This window comes from Diabrotica undecimpunctata, chromosome 4 (genome assembly GCF_040954645.1).
Source record: "Diabrotica undecimpunctata isolate CICGRU chromosome 4, icDiaUnde3, whole genome shotgun sequence".
NCBI classification, from domain to species: domain Eukaryota; kingdom Metazoa; phylum Arthropoda; class Insecta; order Coleoptera; family Chrysomelidae; genus Diabrotica; species Diabrotica undecimpunctata.
In genome coordinates this window covers 59080330-59099143 of record NC_092806.1, presented here as the reverse complement: position 1 = coordinate 59099143, position 18814 = coordinate 59080330, and the positions used below count along the sequence as shown (strand labels likewise).

The 18814-nt window shown below is 35.2% G+C and overlaps 3 protein-coding genes across 3 annotated transcripts in view; 2 read left to right on the top strand and 1 right to left on the bottom strand.

Moving 5' to 3' along the window:
• Positions 1 to 18814, top strand: part of Xe7 (A-kinase anchor protein 17A) — a 77185-nt gene that overhangs the window by 40844 nt on the left and 17527 nt on the right. The gene's annotated exons all lie outside the window — the stretch shown is intronic.
• Positions 9900 to 10586, top strand: LOC140438010 (uncharacterized). Its single transcript, XM_072527730.1, has 2 exons — positions 9900 to 10119; positions 10244 to 10586. Exons 1-2 carry the CDS (start codon positions 10037 to 10039, stop codon positions 10584 to 10586), a joined length of 426 nt encoding a protein of 141 aa, XP_072383831.1. The 5' UTR covers positions 9900 to 10036.
• Positions 12287 to 12877, bottom strand: LOC140438009 (uncharacterized). Its single transcript, XM_072527729.1, has 2 exons — positions 12754 to 12877; positions 12287 to 12629 (listed from the first exon to the last, which is right to left on the bottom strand). Exons 1-2 carry the CDS (start codon positions 12834 to 12836, stop codon positions 12287 to 12289), a joined length of 426 nt encoding a protein of 141 aa, XP_072383830.1. The 5' UTR covers positions 12837 to 12877.

Below are 18814 nucleotides of genomic sequence, written 5' to 3'. Positions count from 1 at the left end.
TTCTTCAGTGGTAACACCATGTCTTGCTTTACCGGCACCTCCATAGGCACCCATGAATTCCTCAAACGTGAGGTCAGACACGTCTTGGACTTGGTTTACTTCCACTTCTTCATCTACGTCGTGGTCACCTTCGAAAGACGCCAGCCGGTTATGGTGTACTATCATCGGCTTTCCCCTCGGAATCTTGCTTATTCGGTAGATGACATCGTTGATCTTCTCCATGATGAGGTATGGACCTTCCCAAAACTGCTGCAATTTGGGAGAACAACCTTTTCGCTTCTTGGGATTATACAGCCATACTTTGTCGTTCTTCTTTAAGCAACCCTTTTCGGCTTGTGTATCGTACCGTTTCTTCATTCGGTCGCTAGCGATCTGAAGGTGGGAACGGACCAACTCATGTACATCGTCCATTCTTCTTCGTAATTCGATCACATAATCTTCACCTGCTACATCATCTCCAGGTTTACATCAAAACTCGAGATCACAAGGTAGTCGCATTTCGCGTCCGAATAGGACTTTGGCTGGTGTCTGGCCTGTTGATTCGTTAACAGCAGATCTGTAGGCCATTGTGAAGAACGGAAGGTATTGGTCCCAGTCTCGCTGATGATCGGACACCATCTTTGTCAAATACTTGCCAACTGTCCTATTCATTCGTTCTACCATACCATCCGATTGCGGATGATACGCGGTAGTTCTTGTTTTCTTCATGCCTAGTCTATCACATATTCCTTGGAGTAGATCGCTTTCGAAGTTCCTGCCTTGGTCACTATGTATCTCCAAAGGCACTCCAAATCGGCTGATATATTCTTGGATCAACTTATCTGCAACGGTGGCGGCCTTCTGGTCGGGAAGTGCGTAAATCTCGACCCACTTAGTGAAGTAATCCATTACTACCAGCATGTATTTGCCTCCATTTTCACTTTCTGGAAATGGCCCAGCGATGTCCAAAGCTGATCTTTCAAACGGGCTTCCAACATTATATTGTCTCATAGGAGCTCTCCTTTTTCGGTAAGGCCCGTTACTCGTGGCACAAATAGTACATTTCTTACACCAGTCTTTTACATCGTCGGAACTGTTCATCCAATAAAACCGTTCCCGAATTCGCTGAAGGGTTTTCCTTACACCAAAATGCCCTCCCGATGGACTGTCGTGTAACTGACGAAGTACTTCGGCTATTCTGCTCTTTGGGATCACCAACTGTCTTCTCTTCTCTGAACCGTCATCATTTTCCAGGACTCGTTTGAGCAAGCCATCTTCGATGATAAATGAGTCCCACTGGGCCCAATACGTCTTAACTACTGAGCATAGGTTTGATATTTCCTGCCAAGGTGGTCGACGGTTTTCCTCTTTCCATTTTCGGATTTTCTGTATAACTGGATCTCTCTCTTGTTCTGCCCTTATCTTAGTAGGCGTCCAGTCGTCGTTGACAATCGTCGTTCTTAGCACTGCTGCTTCCTTGGATTCCGTTTTGTTGCAGTGGGAACACTCTGCTGGGCATGGCCTTCTGGAAAGAGAATCAGCGTTTCTGTGGCTAACTCCGGCCCGGTGCTCAATCTTAAAATCGTATTCTTGGAGTCGTTCGATCCACCTGGCTGTCTGACCCTCTGGATTCTTAAACTGCATCAACCACTTAAGGGCGGCATGGTCGGTTCGGATTAGAAACTTTCTGCCATAGAGGTATTGATAGAAGTGCTCTACTGATTTAACTACTGCTAGAAGTTCTCTTCTCGTGACGCAATAATTCCGCTCAGGTTTTGAAAGAACTTTACTAAAATATCCGAGGACTCGTTCCTGTCCTCCTTGAATCTGAGACAGCACTCCTCCAATTCCCACATTACTTGCATCCGTATCTAAGATGAACTCTCCTTCTGGCAGTGGATACCCTAAAATTGGTGCTGTTATTAGATGTTTTTTTAAGGTCTCAACGGCATTTTGGCATTCTGTATCCCAGCGGTATTCTCTTGCTTCCTCTGTAAGTCGCGTTAATGGCTTAGCGATATCTGCAAACTTCTTAATAAACCTCCGGTAGTAAGTACATAGTCCAAGAAAACTTCTCACTTGATGTTTGTCAGTTGGTTTTGGCCATTCCTTAATGGAATCGATTTTTCCCTTATCCACGGCCACTCCTTCTTTACTGACTATATGACCCAGATAATTGACTTTACCTTGAAATAGCTGGCACTTCTTGGGGTTTAGCATCAATTGGGCAGCTTTAAGTCGATTAAAAACGTTTTCTAAATTCCTCAAATGATCTTCGAATGTCTCCCCCAAGACGATTATGTCATCTAAATAAACCAGGCATGTTTTCCAAGATAACCCTCTCAACATATTTTCCATAAGCCTCTCAAATGTCACAGGAGCATTACAAAGTCCAAATGGCATAACGTTGAATTGCCACAATCCAGATCCTGTGGTGAAGGCTGTCTTTTCTTTATCGACTGGGTCCATTTCTACCTGCCAGTATCCAGACTTCAAATCTAAAGTAGAAAACAATGTACTTCCAGCCAATGTGTCCAATGTATCATCGATCCGAGGCAGAGGATAACTATCTTTCTTGGTAACGTTGTTCAGCAAACGGTAATCCACACAGAACCTCGTCGTTCCGTCTTTCTTCTTAACCAGGACCACCGGAGAGACCCATGGGCTCGTAGAAGGTTCTATCACCCCGTCTTTCTTCATTTCCTGAACAATCGTTTCAGCTTCCTCTCTCTTCGCCTGTGGTAATCGTCGAGCTGTTTGACGAATTGGCTTAGCATTACCAGTATCAATTTTATGCTTAACAACGGTAGTTCTTCCCGTCTTTCCTCCTTTCGGTACGAAAATATCACGATACTGCCGAAGAAATTCCCTTAATTTCCTTTTCTCCATCTGATTTAGAGACTGTCCTGCAACTGCAACCATTTGGTCGAATTTGTCGTTGGAATTATCAGATGTTGTCGCCTGACGGATTATGGATGTCACAGGTACACAAGTTCCTACCTTTGTCTCTTTCTTGATGGTCACTGGGTAGTCGTTGACATTGATAAGTCTCACAGGAATTTCTTTAGCCGAAGTCACCAATTCCTTTCCAATTATGAATCCACGGCCAACCTCATCGTCGTGGTTCCAAGGCTCCATCATAACAGGTGTCCCTTCGTCTACAATTCCCTGTAGTCGCGCTACTATGATCGTTTCGCTTCTCGCAGGCACGACTGTATCTTCTGTAATGGCTGCTTGCACGGTGTTGTCATTATGTGGATGAAGAAATACCTCCTCGTTGCCAACTTTGATTACCTTATTCTTAAAATCCAATTGGAATCCATGCATATTCATTACGTCCATTCCTAATATAACATCCTCTTCGATGTCAGCAACTATAACAGTATGGACAAACTTTTCTGCTCCAATTCCCAATTGTACCTGGATTTCTCCATGAATGTTGGCATTTTCACCTGTAGCGGTCCGAAGTCGCAACCTCGTTGGTAACAGTTTCTTTCGGCTGTTTATAACTGTTGGACGTATAATGGTTCTGGTCGCTCCGGTATCCACCAACAACGTATGTCTTTTACCATTTATTTCTCCATCTACATATACACTATCTTCACGACATTTCAAAGAAGCTATTAGTATAAGAGGGTCTTTGGAAAAGTTCCGGGTCGAAGCTGCTCCCCTAAAGCCAACTCGTTCTGGTTTTCCTGATGGTGAGTTTCTTGATTTTATGGTCTTCGTTTTCTTGCATGTAATAATTTTCATCATATTAACGAGCTGGTCAAGTTTATCTTCATCTCCTTCCTCTTTTACAGTCCTAACTTTACTGTATCCTCCAGAGGCCTGCGTAGCTGACTCGTATTCGAGGGCGGCGGATAAGACATCAACCAGCGTCTTGTGACGAGCTAATCGTAGTGTTCTCTGCATTTCATGATCACGAAGACCATCAATAAACGTTTGAACGGCCAATTTTTCCATCATGTCTTCGGGAGCTGTTGGATAAGCATATCGTACTAATCTGGCAATATCTACCTCATATTCTTGAAGAGCCTCATCTTTCTTCTGTCTACGATTTTTAAGCTGTGACTGATATACATGCTCCAAATGTTCGTGGCCATATCGCATATTTAACCTCTTCTTCAGTTGTTCGAAATCATCGGTCTCCTCTACGGCTATGGTCTGAAGCACATCTAAGGCATCTCCTCGAAGAGCGATAGTCAGGTTTACAGCCTTTTCTTTTTCAGACCATCCATTTGCTCTTGCGGCTGATTCGAACTGTTTCATGTAGTTGTTCCATGATGATTTTCCGTCGAAAGTTGGGACTTTCACATGGACAGAACCTCCACTTCCTTCAAATTTCGGTCGTGTTTCCAACTTACATTTCGTCTCGTCTTCTTTTGTCTCCACTGTAATTGGATTGTTTCCTCTCTCTGCTGTCCCGGTTTCCTCCATCTTCCTTTCTATCTCTTTAATCTTTTCTTCGAAGGCCGACATATCGGCAGCAACTTGTTTTTTTAGCGAAGACATTCTATCGTCGAGGGCAGACATCTCAGAAGTTACTTTAGAGATGTTAGCAGAAACTTTACTTTCCAGAGAAGAAATCTCGTTAGAAACTTTGTTTTCTAATGAGGCGATGTCGCCGGAAACTTTCGAAATATCGCCAGAAACTTTGTTCTCCAATGATGCGATGTCACCGGAAACTTTGTTCTCTAATGATGCGATGTCGCCGGAAACTTTCGAAATCGATGAGAGGACAGCATCTTCAAATATATAAGTCTCTGGATCTAGACCTTCTTCTAGCAAAGCGTTCTTTAGTCGTTGAACTAACTCAGCCTTTTTTCCGGTAGAAGCTAATTCTCTGTCTTCGAGATGTCTTCTTAAATTCGTCACTGTGAGCTCATAAATCGTCGTCATTTTCACAATTTATTTTATATCCACTTGTATTATTATTATAAGTCTAATTTATGTTCGATCCCACTCTGACACCATTTGTTGTGAATTTATTAAAAGGTTCAATATTTATAACACTTACGGATTTAATTTATTTCTTTATTTATATTAACTTATCTGACAATAATTTATATATATCCGTACGTAACAAATTCGCGAGCGCGTCTTGAGAATTAACTGTCCCTTCCAAATAAAATGTCCTGATTTATATGCCATTGCCTTTACGCTAGAATCATCGAACAGCCTTCTCGATTAGCGGCGAAATTATAACGGTAAGGCAAACGGGTATTTTCACATCGGCTCGACCGTTTCTGGAAGGTCCCTTCAGGTAAATTTCTGCCGGCTAATCGAATACTCTCGTAAAATCTAAAACAGAACAGCATTAGTCATAATATTTACGGTTATTTTAGGCCAGGATAATTATCGTAACACTAATAATCATGCTGGAAATGCCTACGTCAGAAGATTTCCTGGTGAAGAATTTTCTCCAAAATGTGTTCTTCTCACAATTAAACATCCAACCTCCGTTATGATATGGGGTTGCATGTCCGCTCGAGTAGTTGGTCGCCTACACGTTGTCTCTGGGATGATGAATGCTACCAAATACATTGAAGTACTACAGAATAAGATGCTGCTTAGTGGAAAAGATCTGTTTGGCGAAGGAAAATTTATTTTTCAGGATGATAATGCTAATAGATCCAAAAGAAGACCAATAGATTCAACATTCACAATTTTGAGTAATTCGATAGGAACTTCATCAGCCTCGGGAGATTTACCACCTTTAGCTTGTTTCATTGCATATTCAATTTCTTATCGTATAATGGCAGGCCCAGTATCATCCTTAAATTCTTTTGGTGCTTGTGTTCTCTCTTTGTCTTCAAAAAGTTGTGCTATATATTGTGTCTATCTCTGCATTTTTTTGTTTATATCTGTTATAAGTGCACCACTTTCATCTCTTAGTTGCCTAGTTTGAAGTGTTTTTCTCATTCCTGTTAATTCTCTAATTCTTTTATGCATGTTAAAAAAGTCATATTTTTTCACAATTTCTTCTAGTTCTTGGCACTGCTCATGTAACATTCTCTCTTTAGCTTCTTTTATTCCATTTTTAATTAATCGATCAGTTGCTTTATATTTAATTGGATTTTTTGTTTTGAATGATTTTCTTTCATTCATTAATAGTAGTATTTCTTCAGTCATCCAGTCTTTATGTTTTCTTTTCTTTGGTTTTAAGTTTTCATTTGCTGTTTTAATTATTGCTACTTTTATATTTTCCCATTTCTGATCAATGTTATAACAACTCTTATTCAGTTCTTGGGCATTACGTAGATTTTTAGTAAGAGTTTTTACAGTTTGTTCCTTTGTTTGTGGTTTGCGATATATATATATATATATATATATATATATATATATATATATATATATATATATATATATATATATATATATATATATATATATACTAGTAAAAAAGGAATACAATAGAAACATCACAAACATTGATATATAGACCAGGGAAATAAGCAAAAAAAGTACCCTATAACAAGAACCTATATGTTTCCTGCGGTCGATTTTTTGGATATAATTAATTATTAACAATATATATATATATATATATATATATATATATATATATATATATATATATATAAAAATCGTTTTTGACCTTAATTTGTTAATAATTAATTAAGTCCAAAAAATCGACCGCAGGAAACATATAGATTCTTGTTATAGAGGTCCATACTACTCAAAACAACTCTCGGTTTCTTGGCAACGAGTGTCACAATCAGGGTACTTTTTTTGCTTATTTCGCTGGTCTATATATCAATGTTTGTGATGTTTCTATTGTATTCCTTTTTTACTAGTATCGCTACTCCTTCGAAGACGAATATATATTCTCTTTAAATTTACTCTTGATTTATGTTAGAACTAGGATGTCGATGTTAAATTTTTTAGCTTATTTTGCAACTTTCTAATTTTGTTACGATCTTGCACGTCTGTGGACACAAAAATGTTAATAATATTGCTGTAGGATATTGCTTCCATATGATACTGATGAGTAAATAATTTTAATTCAAAAATATGATTAAAGGCAATAGTTACAAACGACAATTTTCAAAATTTGATATGTTGCCCAAAACTATTTTTTAGTGTCTTTTTGATTAAATATCCTGAATATTAAAAAAATCAAATATTAATCGTTTCTTAAAATAAATGAGATAAGATAATAACTTTATTGTAAAAAAATATTTATTCCAAAAATTTATTTATTTATTACAAACTAAACTTATATTCTACAATTAAAAACTTTCTTAACAGTCGATAAACATTGTTTGTTCTTTTTATTGTCTGCTTTCATAGGCTTTTTCTTCAGAACCTCCAAGCTATGTCTTAAATTTACAGATTTCTTGATGATCTTCTTGGAAACGTTCGCTGCAAATACTCTTTTGCCATCCTCCCTAGAAATGATTATTGACTTGGCAGGATTTCGGATAATTTCTTCGGCCTGACGTCTTTCGATCTCCAAAGCACACCGCAGATTATTTCTCAGCACACTGTCACCAAGACAAATACTCTTAAATCTGGGATCTGATCTTGCAGTTGTCAATAAAGACAATGGATCCAACAATCTGAAATATAAAACAGTATATCAGTATAAAGATTAAAAGTATAATGAAAAAAATAAATACAAATGTAAAAAAATAAATACAAATATAAAAAAATAAACATTAAAATAAATTAATAAACACTTACCTTAAAATATTAGACCACATTTCCACGGGAAGCGCCGCGAGCTGGAAGCAGGATGCAGCGATCACTGGAAATAAACGAAACATTTCGAACACTACGTAACAATAACACTTGATCACTTCGAAGCACAAACTGAACTAACTGCAGCTCGCAGATGCTGCTGTTATATACACTAGTTTACGCGGCAAATCACTTACCAAAAGCGCGCGCGCGCGTGAATGTAACACCACGTTAGCCGTATCATACCACATAAAATAAAACGTGTAGTTAAGTTGAATATGCCAGATTGTAGTGGCTGAACACTGATTGAGAGCAGATGACGAACCATATTTTAAACCATTAGCGCCGAGATTAATAAATTATTGATTTTGTATTGTTTTTTGCAATATTATTAATGTACTGCTTGTAAGTAATAAAAAACTTCTTAAAATATTTTTTCTCGCATATTTCATTTCTGAGATATTAACTGTTGCCTTAAAGCAACGCTAAAAGCGTTGATGACTGCTTAAAAAATAAAAGATTTTGGGTTTTTTTGGGGATTTGGGATTTTGGCTACAGTAAAGTAGGCAATAAAACAAAAATAGAGATTTATTTATAAAAAAAATGTAATACTGGGTAATAGTTCAATATCACACTTTAAACACATTGTTCTAACAATAGATTTACATGTTTTAAATCCACGTCTTTGCTTTTTACCATCTGGAATGTATTGTATCAAATGATTTATGGTGTCAAAACGAATGTCATCCGATACTCGTCTATCGACAGATGCTGTCAAGGAAGCTGATAGCTTTCCACTTCCTTCGCTAAATACACTATACTTTGCTAAATACGTGCGTACAATCTCTCCTGTAAAATTTAACTACGATACATTTTCTCTGCTAGTTTTATTATACAATATCCAACTGTTTTGTAATGCAACATTCAGCATCCATGTAAATTTTTTTTCCACGAATAATGATCCGTTAGCAACTTACATTCCGATCCATTTGATCAGTTCCTACCATAAATGTATTATATTTGGCGATCAATTTCGGTCTAGAAACAAGTTTCGTTTGAGTTTTTCAGAAAATCTTCTTGCTTGACCTACTTCTTGAGTGCCGCAGGAGGATGAAATCATTGTTACTACTGCATTGACATTGTCCATCACTTTGTTCAATGTCTGTTTCAAAATAACCTAGATTTTTTCAAGTCCTTTTTAGAAGTTAACGGACATCCTCTGGGAACTAGATTTTCGCGAGCAGTTCCTATGGCGTTATAACCACGAAATTTTCATTTATAAATTGTTTAAATATTTTCGTTGCAGTTATTTGTTTATATTTCAAATAATCGGGTTTTGGAAATACCGATGCCCGCTCCTTGTCAAATTCTGCTTCTTTTAGCCATTAAGGTTGATTTCGAAGCTCAAGAAGTCTCTCTGAAATCCAATTTTTTACTTCTTCAGATTCAAAATTATGGTCAGGAATTTCTTCACGCTGTATATAATCTTCGTTCAAACCAATTCCTTTATTATTTGGTAGTCGTATTTCTGCTTCGGCACGTAATTGACTGTATGAAAGGTTATTTACCAGCCTAAAAATGTTAAGGTATAAAACGTCACTAAGGATCATTGCTGGAAAATGTCTTGATATACTCTGCATTGATTCGCCCATCGTATCGATATAATATACTAAGAATGGAACATAATATTTTTACATGTAGCTGATCACCGACGGAACTGACGTCACATTATCGACTACAATGTCCGACGTAAATTTGACAGGTGATTAATGTGAACATAGTTATCTACGATATTTTAATGTTAAATAGATAACATTATGTATTAAGTCAATAATTTATCGAATTCTTTTTGGTAAATCAATAAATTCGTCAAATTTTTAATATTTTGCATCTAGTCACATCAGTGGCGTGCGATACGCAAATACGTACCTGTAAAATATATATGTTTTATATGTTATAAAAATACTATTTTCTGAATTTTAAAATGTTACACGTCATTATATATTTGATTCAAATGTAAATAACAACAAAAATAAATTTTTATTATACATATATAAGTACCAAAAGAATTTTTTTTACTTTGGACGCAAATATTTACTCATAGGTTCTATCCTTAGTATATTATATCGATGGATTGTATTGTTTTATTATCCGCATTTTGTTATATTGGTGCACAATGCACCAATGTGTCGCCCACGTTTTTTTATTATGTTGTATGATACGGCTGACGTGGTGTTACATTCACGCGCGCGCGCTTTTGGTAAGTGATTTGCCGCGTAAACTAGCGTATATAACAGCAGCATCTGCGAGCTGCAGTTAGTTCAGTTTGTGCTTCGAAGTGATCAAGTGTTATTGTTACGTAGTGTTCGAAATGTTTCGTTTATTGCCAGTGATCGCTGCATCCTGCTTCCAGCTCGCGGCGCTTCCCGTGGAAATGTGGTCTAATATTTTAAGGTAAGTGTTTATTAATTTATTTTAATGTTTATTTTTTTATATTTGTATTTATTTTTCTACATTTGTATTTATTTTTTTCATTATACTTTTAATCTTTATACTGATATACTGTTTTATATTTCAGATTGTTGGATCCATTGTCTTTATTGGCAACTGCAAGATCAGATCCCAGATTTAAGAGTATTTGTCTTGGTGACAGTGTGCTGAGAAATAATCTGCGGTGTGCTTTGGAGATCGAAAGACGTCAGGCCGAAGAAATTATCCGAAATCCTGCCAAGTCAATAATCATTTCTAGGGAGGATGGCAAAAGAGTATTTGCAGCGAACGTTTCCAAGAAGATCATCAAGAAATCTGTAAATTTAAGACATAGCTTGGAGGTTCTGAAGAAAAAGCCTATGAAAGCAGACAATAAAAAGATCAAACAATGTTTATCTACTATTAAGAAAGTTTTTAATTGTAGAATATAAGTTTAGTTTGTAATAAATAAATAAATTTTTGGAATAAATATTTTTTTACAATAAAGTTATTATCTTATCTCATTTATTTTAAGAAACGATTAATATTTGATTTTTTTTAATATTCAGGATTATTAATCAAAAAGACACTAAAAATAGTTTTGGGCAACATATCAAATTTTGAAAATTGTCGTTTGTAACTATTGCCTTTAATCATATTTTTGAATTAAAATTATTTACTTATCAGTATCATATGGAAGCAATATCCTACAGCAATATTATTAACATTTTTGTGTCCACAGACGTGCAAGATCGTAACAAAATTAGAACGTTGCAAAATAAGCTAAAAAATTTAACATCGACATCCTAGTTCTAACATAAATCAAGAGTAAATTTAAAGAGAATATATATTCGTCTACGAAGGAGTAGCGATACTAGTAAAAAAGGAATACAATAGAAACATCACAAACATTGATATATAGACCAGGGAAATAAGCAAAAAAAGTACCCTGATTGTGACACTCGTCCGGCCAAGCAACCGAGAATTGTTTTGAGTAGTATGGACCTCTATAACAAGAACCTATATGTTTCCTGCGGTCGATTTTTTGGACTTAATTAATTATTAACAAATTAAGGTCAAAAACGATTTATATATATATATATATAATAATATTATTATTATAATAATTAATTAAGTCCAAAAAATCGACCGCAGGAAACATATAGGTTCTTGTTATAGAGGTCCATACTACTCAAAACAACTCTCGGTTGCTTGGCCGGACGAGTGTCACAATCAGGGTACTTTTTTTTGCTTATTTCCCTGGTCTATATATCAATGTTTGTGATGTTTCTATTGTATTCCTTTTTTACTAGTATTGCTACTCCTTCGAAGACGAATATACATTCTCTTTAAATTTACTCTTGATTTATGTTAGAACTAGGATGTCGATGTTAAATTTTTTAGCCTATTTTGCAACTTTCTAATTTTGTTACGATCTTGCACAAAAATGTTAATAATATTGCTGTAGGATATTGCTTCCATATGATACTGATGAGTAAATAATTTTAATTCAAAAATATGATTAAAGGCAATAGTTACATACGACAATTTTCAAAATTTGATATTGTGATGATTTTATTTCAATGTCTATTTAATTTATAATGTCTTGTTCTTATCTTAATTCATTAAAAAGCACAATAACTGATATTTATTTATTTATCACTAAACATACATAATTTATTAAAAAACGAACGTAACATTTAAATTCGCGAGCGCGTCTTGAGAATTAACTGTCCTCTATTCTCCAAAAAGTCCCGTTATATATTCACTACTGTTAGACGAGAAACGTCTACGGCCTTCTAGACAGAGCGGCGAATTGTTGTCAGAACCGGTATGGTTAAATCGGCTTGTCTCCAGAAGGTTCGAATTGTTGTTTTTATTACAAAGGGGGACCCATCGTGTGTCAGGTAGGCATTACCTAAAAAATACGTGAATGAATGAAAATATTAGTAATAAATATATTTACGGTTTTGGGTCAGAATTTATCGTTACAATATGTTGCCCAAAACTATTTTTTAGTGTCTTTTTGATTAAATATCCTGAATATTAAAAAAAATCAAATATTAATCGTTTCTTAAAATAAATGAGATAAGATAATAACTTTATTGTAAAAAAATATTTATTCCAAAAATTTATTTATTACAAACTAAACTTATATTCTACAATTAAAAACTTTCTTAACAGTCGATAAACATTGTTTGTTCTTTTTATTGTCTGCTTTCATAGGCTTTTTCTTCAGAACCTCCAAGCTATGTCTTAAATTTACAGATTTCTTGATGATCTTCTTGGAAACGTTCGCTGCAAATACTCTTTTGCCATCCTCCCTAGAAATGATTATTGACTTGGCAGGATTTCGGATAATTTCTTCGGCCTGACGTCTTTCGATCTCCAAAGCACACCGCAGATTATTTCTCAGCACACTGTCACCAAGACAAATACTCTTAAATCTGGGATCTGATCTTGCAGTTGCCAATAAAGACAATGGATCCAACAATCTGAAATATAAAACAGTATATCAGTATAAAGATTAAAAGTATAATGAAAACAATAAATACAAATATAAAAAAATAAATACTAATATAAAAAAATAAACATTAAAATAAATTAATAAACACTTACCTTAAAATATTAGACCACATTTCCACGGGAAGCGCCGCGAGCTGGAAGCAGGATGCAGCGATCACTGGCAATAAACGAAACATTTCGAACACTACGTAACAATAACACTTGATCACTTCGAAGCACAAACTGAACTTACTGCAGCTCGCAGATGCTGCTGTTATATACGCTAGTTTACGCGGCAAATCACTTACCAAAAGCGCACGCGCGTGAATGTAACACCACGTCAGCCGTATCATACAACATAATAAAAAAACGTGGGCGACACATTGGTGCATTGTGCACCAATATAACAAAATGTGGATAATAAAACAATACAATCCATCGATATAATATACTAAGGATAGAACCTATGAGTAAATATTTGCGTCCAAAGTAAAAAAAATTCTTTTGGTACTTATATTTGTATAATAAAAATTTATTTTTGTTGTTATTTACATTTGAATCAAATATATAATGACGTGTAATATTTTAAAATTCAGAAAATAGTATTTTTATAACATATAAAACATATATATTTTACAGGTACGTATTTGCGCATCGCACGCCACTGATGTGACTAGATGCAAAATATTAAAAATTTGACGAATTTATTGATTTACCAAAAAGAATACGTTAAATTATTGACTTAATACATAATGTTATCTATTTAACATTAAAATATCGTAGATAACTATGTTCACATTAATCACCTGTCAAATTTACGTTGGACATTGTAGTCGATAATGTGACGTCAGTTCCGTCGGTGATCAGCTACATGTAAAAATATTATGTTCCATTCTTAGTATATTATATCGATACGATGGGCGAATCAATGCAGAGTATATCAAGACATTTTCTATTAGATTATTCATTCTTTATCTTAAAACCTGATGTAGACAAGGCTGCAAGTAATTAAATTTATTGTACCAATATGTTACTACCTACGTACGTGTAATTTTACCAGCAATTATTTTTAACGTAGCTTTATTTGCTGTGTGGTCTGCTTTCACTGTTGTGAAACTTACTTGTTTCTTCCTCTAGTTTTAACAGTCCCTCGGATAGTTATCAGTTTCTGATTTTAGTAATAGTTCTTTGGAGTATTTTATACAACTGTAACATAATTACTATACATATAATATAAAATAGCATCATTCGAATTCATCATGCGTATAGGATATTCAGGATGTGCATGAAATCTCAAATCGACCAGATAAATAACATTAGATATGTGTACGATAATGCTATCACAGCGAGCAACTTTGAATATCTGCAGAATATACTACAAAGTGTAGGTGAAGTAACTGAAAAAATGAAGAATATATTTACCAGCAATGATCCTTGATGTTCATAGCTAGATTATTTGTCGTCTGCCAGGATCACACTTTCCTTATATTTTTCCTTCCATTATTAGTTGAAGGAAGCTACATCTCTCGTGTCTGAATATATGTCCAAGATAAGATGTTTTTTAATAATACTTACAAGTTTACGATCTCTATTCCTACGTCTTAAAACCTCTTCATTTCTAACATGGTAAGTTCATGAAATATTTATAATGTGCCGAAATATCCACATCTCAAAGTTTTCCAGGCGGCGTAATGAGATAATTTATAGCGTCCAGGTTTCCATGTCGTGCAGTAGGATACTATGTATATAGTATTTTATCATGCGATATCGTAGAGTTCGATCAAGATATCGGTTGGTGAAAAATTGGTTGGTGTTAATTTTAAGACCATATTTTTCACAGTGAAGTAGAGTTGAGGCGACGAATCTTGGAGCAGGCCAGGATCCACAGAGGATTGTCGAGCCAAAGATGATGATGATGTTTCACAGTCGCTCAATGTGTACTTTTTGTACTTCTTGTTCGCTTCCGGCAATTAATAACGTATCTTCGGCATATCGGATGTTATTAACAATTCTTCCGTTGAATTTTATACTTTCTTGTACCTCATCCAGAGCTCGTGCAAATTTCTTCTCCCAGTAATACAGGTTGAATAATAAAGGCGGGAGTATACAACCTTGTCTAACTCCTCTTTGGATTTTTATAGTATCAGTGACCCACGTCTCCGTTCTAATAAATGCATTTTGGTTCCAATAGAGTTCACGTATTATATTTTTATATCATTGCGATCGATGTTCCTTTTGATAGGGACATTTCGCTACCATTAAAAATCCGATTAATCAAATGTTACGGAGCCCCAGTTCTACTGTGTGGGTTTGAAGCAAAGACCCTGACAGGCCAAAAAACTCTCGGCCTTTGAAATGTTGATATATAGAAGAATTCTCCAAATACCCTGCACAGGACATATAATGAATAGGAAAGTGCTGGAAAGACTAGGTAAACAACAGAAAATTGCGTTTACAATGAAAAAAAAACTAGAATACTTTGGTCACGTTATGATACACAGTAAATACCACCTCGCAGCAACTCATTCTCGAGGGAAAAGTGGGTGGAAGGAGGAGTCCAGGTGAAAGAAACTCTCGGATGCAAAACCTACGCGACTGGTTCAGCCTAAAATATATCCAACTATTTAGACAAGATTGTATGAAGTATGGCCTTTAAAGAGGGTTCAGGAAAAGAATATCGAGGTAACTGAAATGAAAATGTTACGGTAAAACTAGAAGAGACAATATCAGGAACGACGTGGTTAGTGAAAGAGCCGGGGTGACTAACATCTAAAAAAAGGTCCGAGAACAAAGACTGCAGTGGTGAGTGGCGAAGAAGAGTAAAGAACAACGTCCCCTGAAAGGGGAAAAGCTGGAAAGAAGAAAAAAGTATATGATAAGGTCTTTGGCACGGCTATTGATGGATATTGGCCGATGACTGTCAGGTTTCTTTGAGTGCCCTCTTTAATACAGTGGTACCACTATCGCCATAGTTTGAAATTGATCCAATGATAAGGGAGAGGTTAACTAATTTAGTTATAATTGGTAGCAACTCTCTAATAGTATCAACACTAGCCATCGCAGCCTGTAGATTTTCCCTTTTTTTAATTTTCTTACGACCTCTCTAATATGGTTTTCTGAGACTTGTTGCTATTGAAAAAAATATTTACAGGAGGTTTTGATGGAGGTGGTATGTTTGTTGCTAGAGATTTTCCTAATTGCAAAAAGTATTGGCTTAATTGATTAGGTATGTCCTCGATCTTATTAAATGTAGAACTATGATATTGTAACTATTGGATTGTTACTGTCTCTTGTTACTGTCTGTTACTGGAGTTTGGATAATATGATTTAATGTTGATCATAATTTTTTGCTGTTGTTTTGTGCCTTTGATAATTTATTTGAGAAATTATCTTTTTTTGCTTTAGCTCCAATTAACGTTTTTGCACAGATCTATAGGTATCCTTGAGGAACTTGCTATTTGTAAACTGTTCTATAATGAAAATGCCGCTTTGAAACAAGGGTGTGTAATGTAATGTTAAACCAGGTTACTTAAGAATTCTTACGATTACATCACACAAGGAGTTGACTTCCTTCTTTATTGAATGTATATTGGACTTAAAAGCAGCTGAGTAGCTTGTGATTTTAGTATAAACAATTTTATTTAGTATCGCAAAACCATGGGAAGTGATTGTTGAACTTATTAATTTATACTAAACTTCCCCCAAAAGATCATTGTGATGGAAATCATTAGGGCTGTATACTTCGCCCACTTAAGAATTGTATTCATCACTTTGTGTTATATCTATAGACTTAAGAATAATCAAAATAGTCTTTTATAAATATCCCTACACGTACGCCTGCTTTCTCTCTACATACATACCCTGAGCTACGAGTACATCCATTCACAGTAACCCATTAGCGCCGTTGCTTTAAAGCAACAGCAAACATGCCTGTATTTGGGAGGATCTTTGGCAACCGTGTCAATTCCATCAACGATAATCGCTAACACTCAGTTATGATTATTTCTTTACTGGTGTTAAGAACTGTTTATTTGATGTTGATTTGTGTTGATTATACTTGTAACAAAACATATTTTAAATGATTTATATGAATTGTTAAATAACTACTTGTCAGTACCTATTGTAACCTAGCCGTTGCCTTAAAGTAAGGCTAGACGTTTGTACTACCTATATTTTAAACTTTATCATAGTTGTTCTAGACGAGGTTTTTTTGCTTACTCAATATGATTTATAATGATAACGATACTGATAACGAACTAGATAACGATATTTTTGTAGAACCCCAAGATCCAAATGTAGACACTAACAAGAATTTAGGTGATTTAGATGAAGATAAAAGAGGATATATGTATGTAGTATGTAGTGCTATAATTGTCAAATTTTGTATAATAAAAATGTACAGGCTTAGTGATGAGTATACCTTAACATTTTTAGGCTGGTAGATAACCTTTCATCCCGTCAATTACGTGCCGGAACAGAAATACGACTACCAAATAATGAAACAATTGGTTAGAACGAAGATTATATGCAGCGTGAAGAAATTCCTGGCCATAATTTTGAATCTGAAGAAGTAAAAAATTGGATTTCAGAGAGACTTCTTGAGCCTCGAAATCAACCTTAATGGCTAAAAGGAGCAGAGTTTGACAAGGAGCGTGCATCGGTATTTCCAAAATCCGATTATTTAAAATATGAACAAATAACTGCAACGAAAATATTTAAAAAATTTCTAAATGAAAATTTCGTGGTTATAACGCCATAGGAACTGCTGACGAAAATCGAGTTCCCCGAAGATGTTCGTTAACTTCTAAAAAGGACTTGAAAAAAATCTAGGTGATTTTGAAACATCCATTGAACAAAGTGATGGACAATGTCAATGCAGTAGCAACAATGATTTCATCCTCCTGCTGCACTCAAGAAGTAAATTAAGTAAGAATATTTTCTCAAAAACTCAAACGAAACATGTTTCTAGACCGAAATTGATCGCCAAATATAACACATTTATGGTAGGAACTGATCAAATGGATCGGAATGTAAGTTGCTACTGGATCAGTATTCATGGAAAAAAATTTACATGGATGCTCGATGTTGTATTACAAAACAGTTGGTTATTGTATAATAAAACTGGCAGAGAAAATGTATCGTAGTTAAATTTTACAGGAGAGATTGTACCCACGTATTTAGCAAGTATAGTGTACTTAGCAAAGGAAGTGGAAGGCCATCGGCTTCCTTGACAGCATCTTTCGATAGCCGAGTATCGGATGACATTCGTTTTGACACCATAAATCATTTTATACAATACATTCCAGATGGTAAAAAGCGAAGATGTGGGTTTAAAACATGTAAATCTATTGTTAGAACAATGTGTTTAAAGTACGATATGGAACTATCACCCAGTAATTACATTTTCTTATGAATAAATCCAATTTATTGTATCCCAAAATCTTTTATTTTTTATACTAATTTTTAACAAAAACTAGGTAGTCTAAACGCATAGCGTTGCTTTAAGGCAACAGTTAATATCTCAGAAATGAAATATGCGAGAAAAAAAATTTTCTCGAAAAAAGAAATTTTTATTACTTACAAGCAGTACATTAATAATATTGCAAAAAATAATACAAAATCAATAATTTATTAATCTCGGCGCTAATGGGTTAAAATATGGTTCGTCACCTGCTCTCAACCAGTGTTCAGCCACTACAATCTGGCATATTCAACTTAACTACTGATATTGCTAGGTCTAGAATTTTATTCCTTATTGATTAAGTGTTTAGGTAAAGTAAACTAAACTTACTACTTTTACTAAATTGAATTATGGGAGTCGGATACCAAGAACGGGTAGAGATGGACAATCACAAGACGATAGGGCCTACTCGGTCTCCAACACATAAAATCCTTGCCAATCTAGTGTAACCATATAACCTGGGCACCCATATTAAAGACACTAGTAGTATATTTTGCCAGGTTGCTAAGGAGATATTTGCAGTTCCTCGTCAATTTTAATTTTATGAGTGTGTTCTTTACTGCCAGAATAGCGGATTGGCTATCTGTATAAATATTGATTCTCTTTGCTTTGGGGTCCCCATCTATGATTTCATCAATGCTGGCCACCAAAGCAAAAACTTCAGCCTGGGTTACAGTTATATGAACATAGGCTTGTTAGAATTATCATAATACG

What these genes read in the sequence shown, in the direction of transcription:
- LOC140438009 (XM_072527729.1), bottom strand. Translation starts at nt 12,836, where the DNA reads ATGTTTCGTTTATTGCCAGTGATCGCTGCATCCTGCTTCCAGCTCGCG. An exon ending in ATGTGGTCTAATATTTTAAG is followed by an intron (nt 12,630 to 12,753) that starts GTAAGTGTTTAT and finishes TTTATATTTCAG; the next exon opens with ATTGTTGGATCCATTGTCTT.
- LOC140438010 (XM_072527730.1), top strand. Translation starts at nt 10,037, where the DNA reads ATGTTTCGTTTATTGCCAGTGATCGCTGCATCCTGCTTCCAGCTCGCG. An exon ending in ATGTGGTCTAATATTTTAAG is followed by an intron (nt 10,120 to 10,243) that starts GTAAGTGTTTAT and finishes TTTATATTTCAG; the next exon opens with ATTGTTGGATCCATTGTCTT.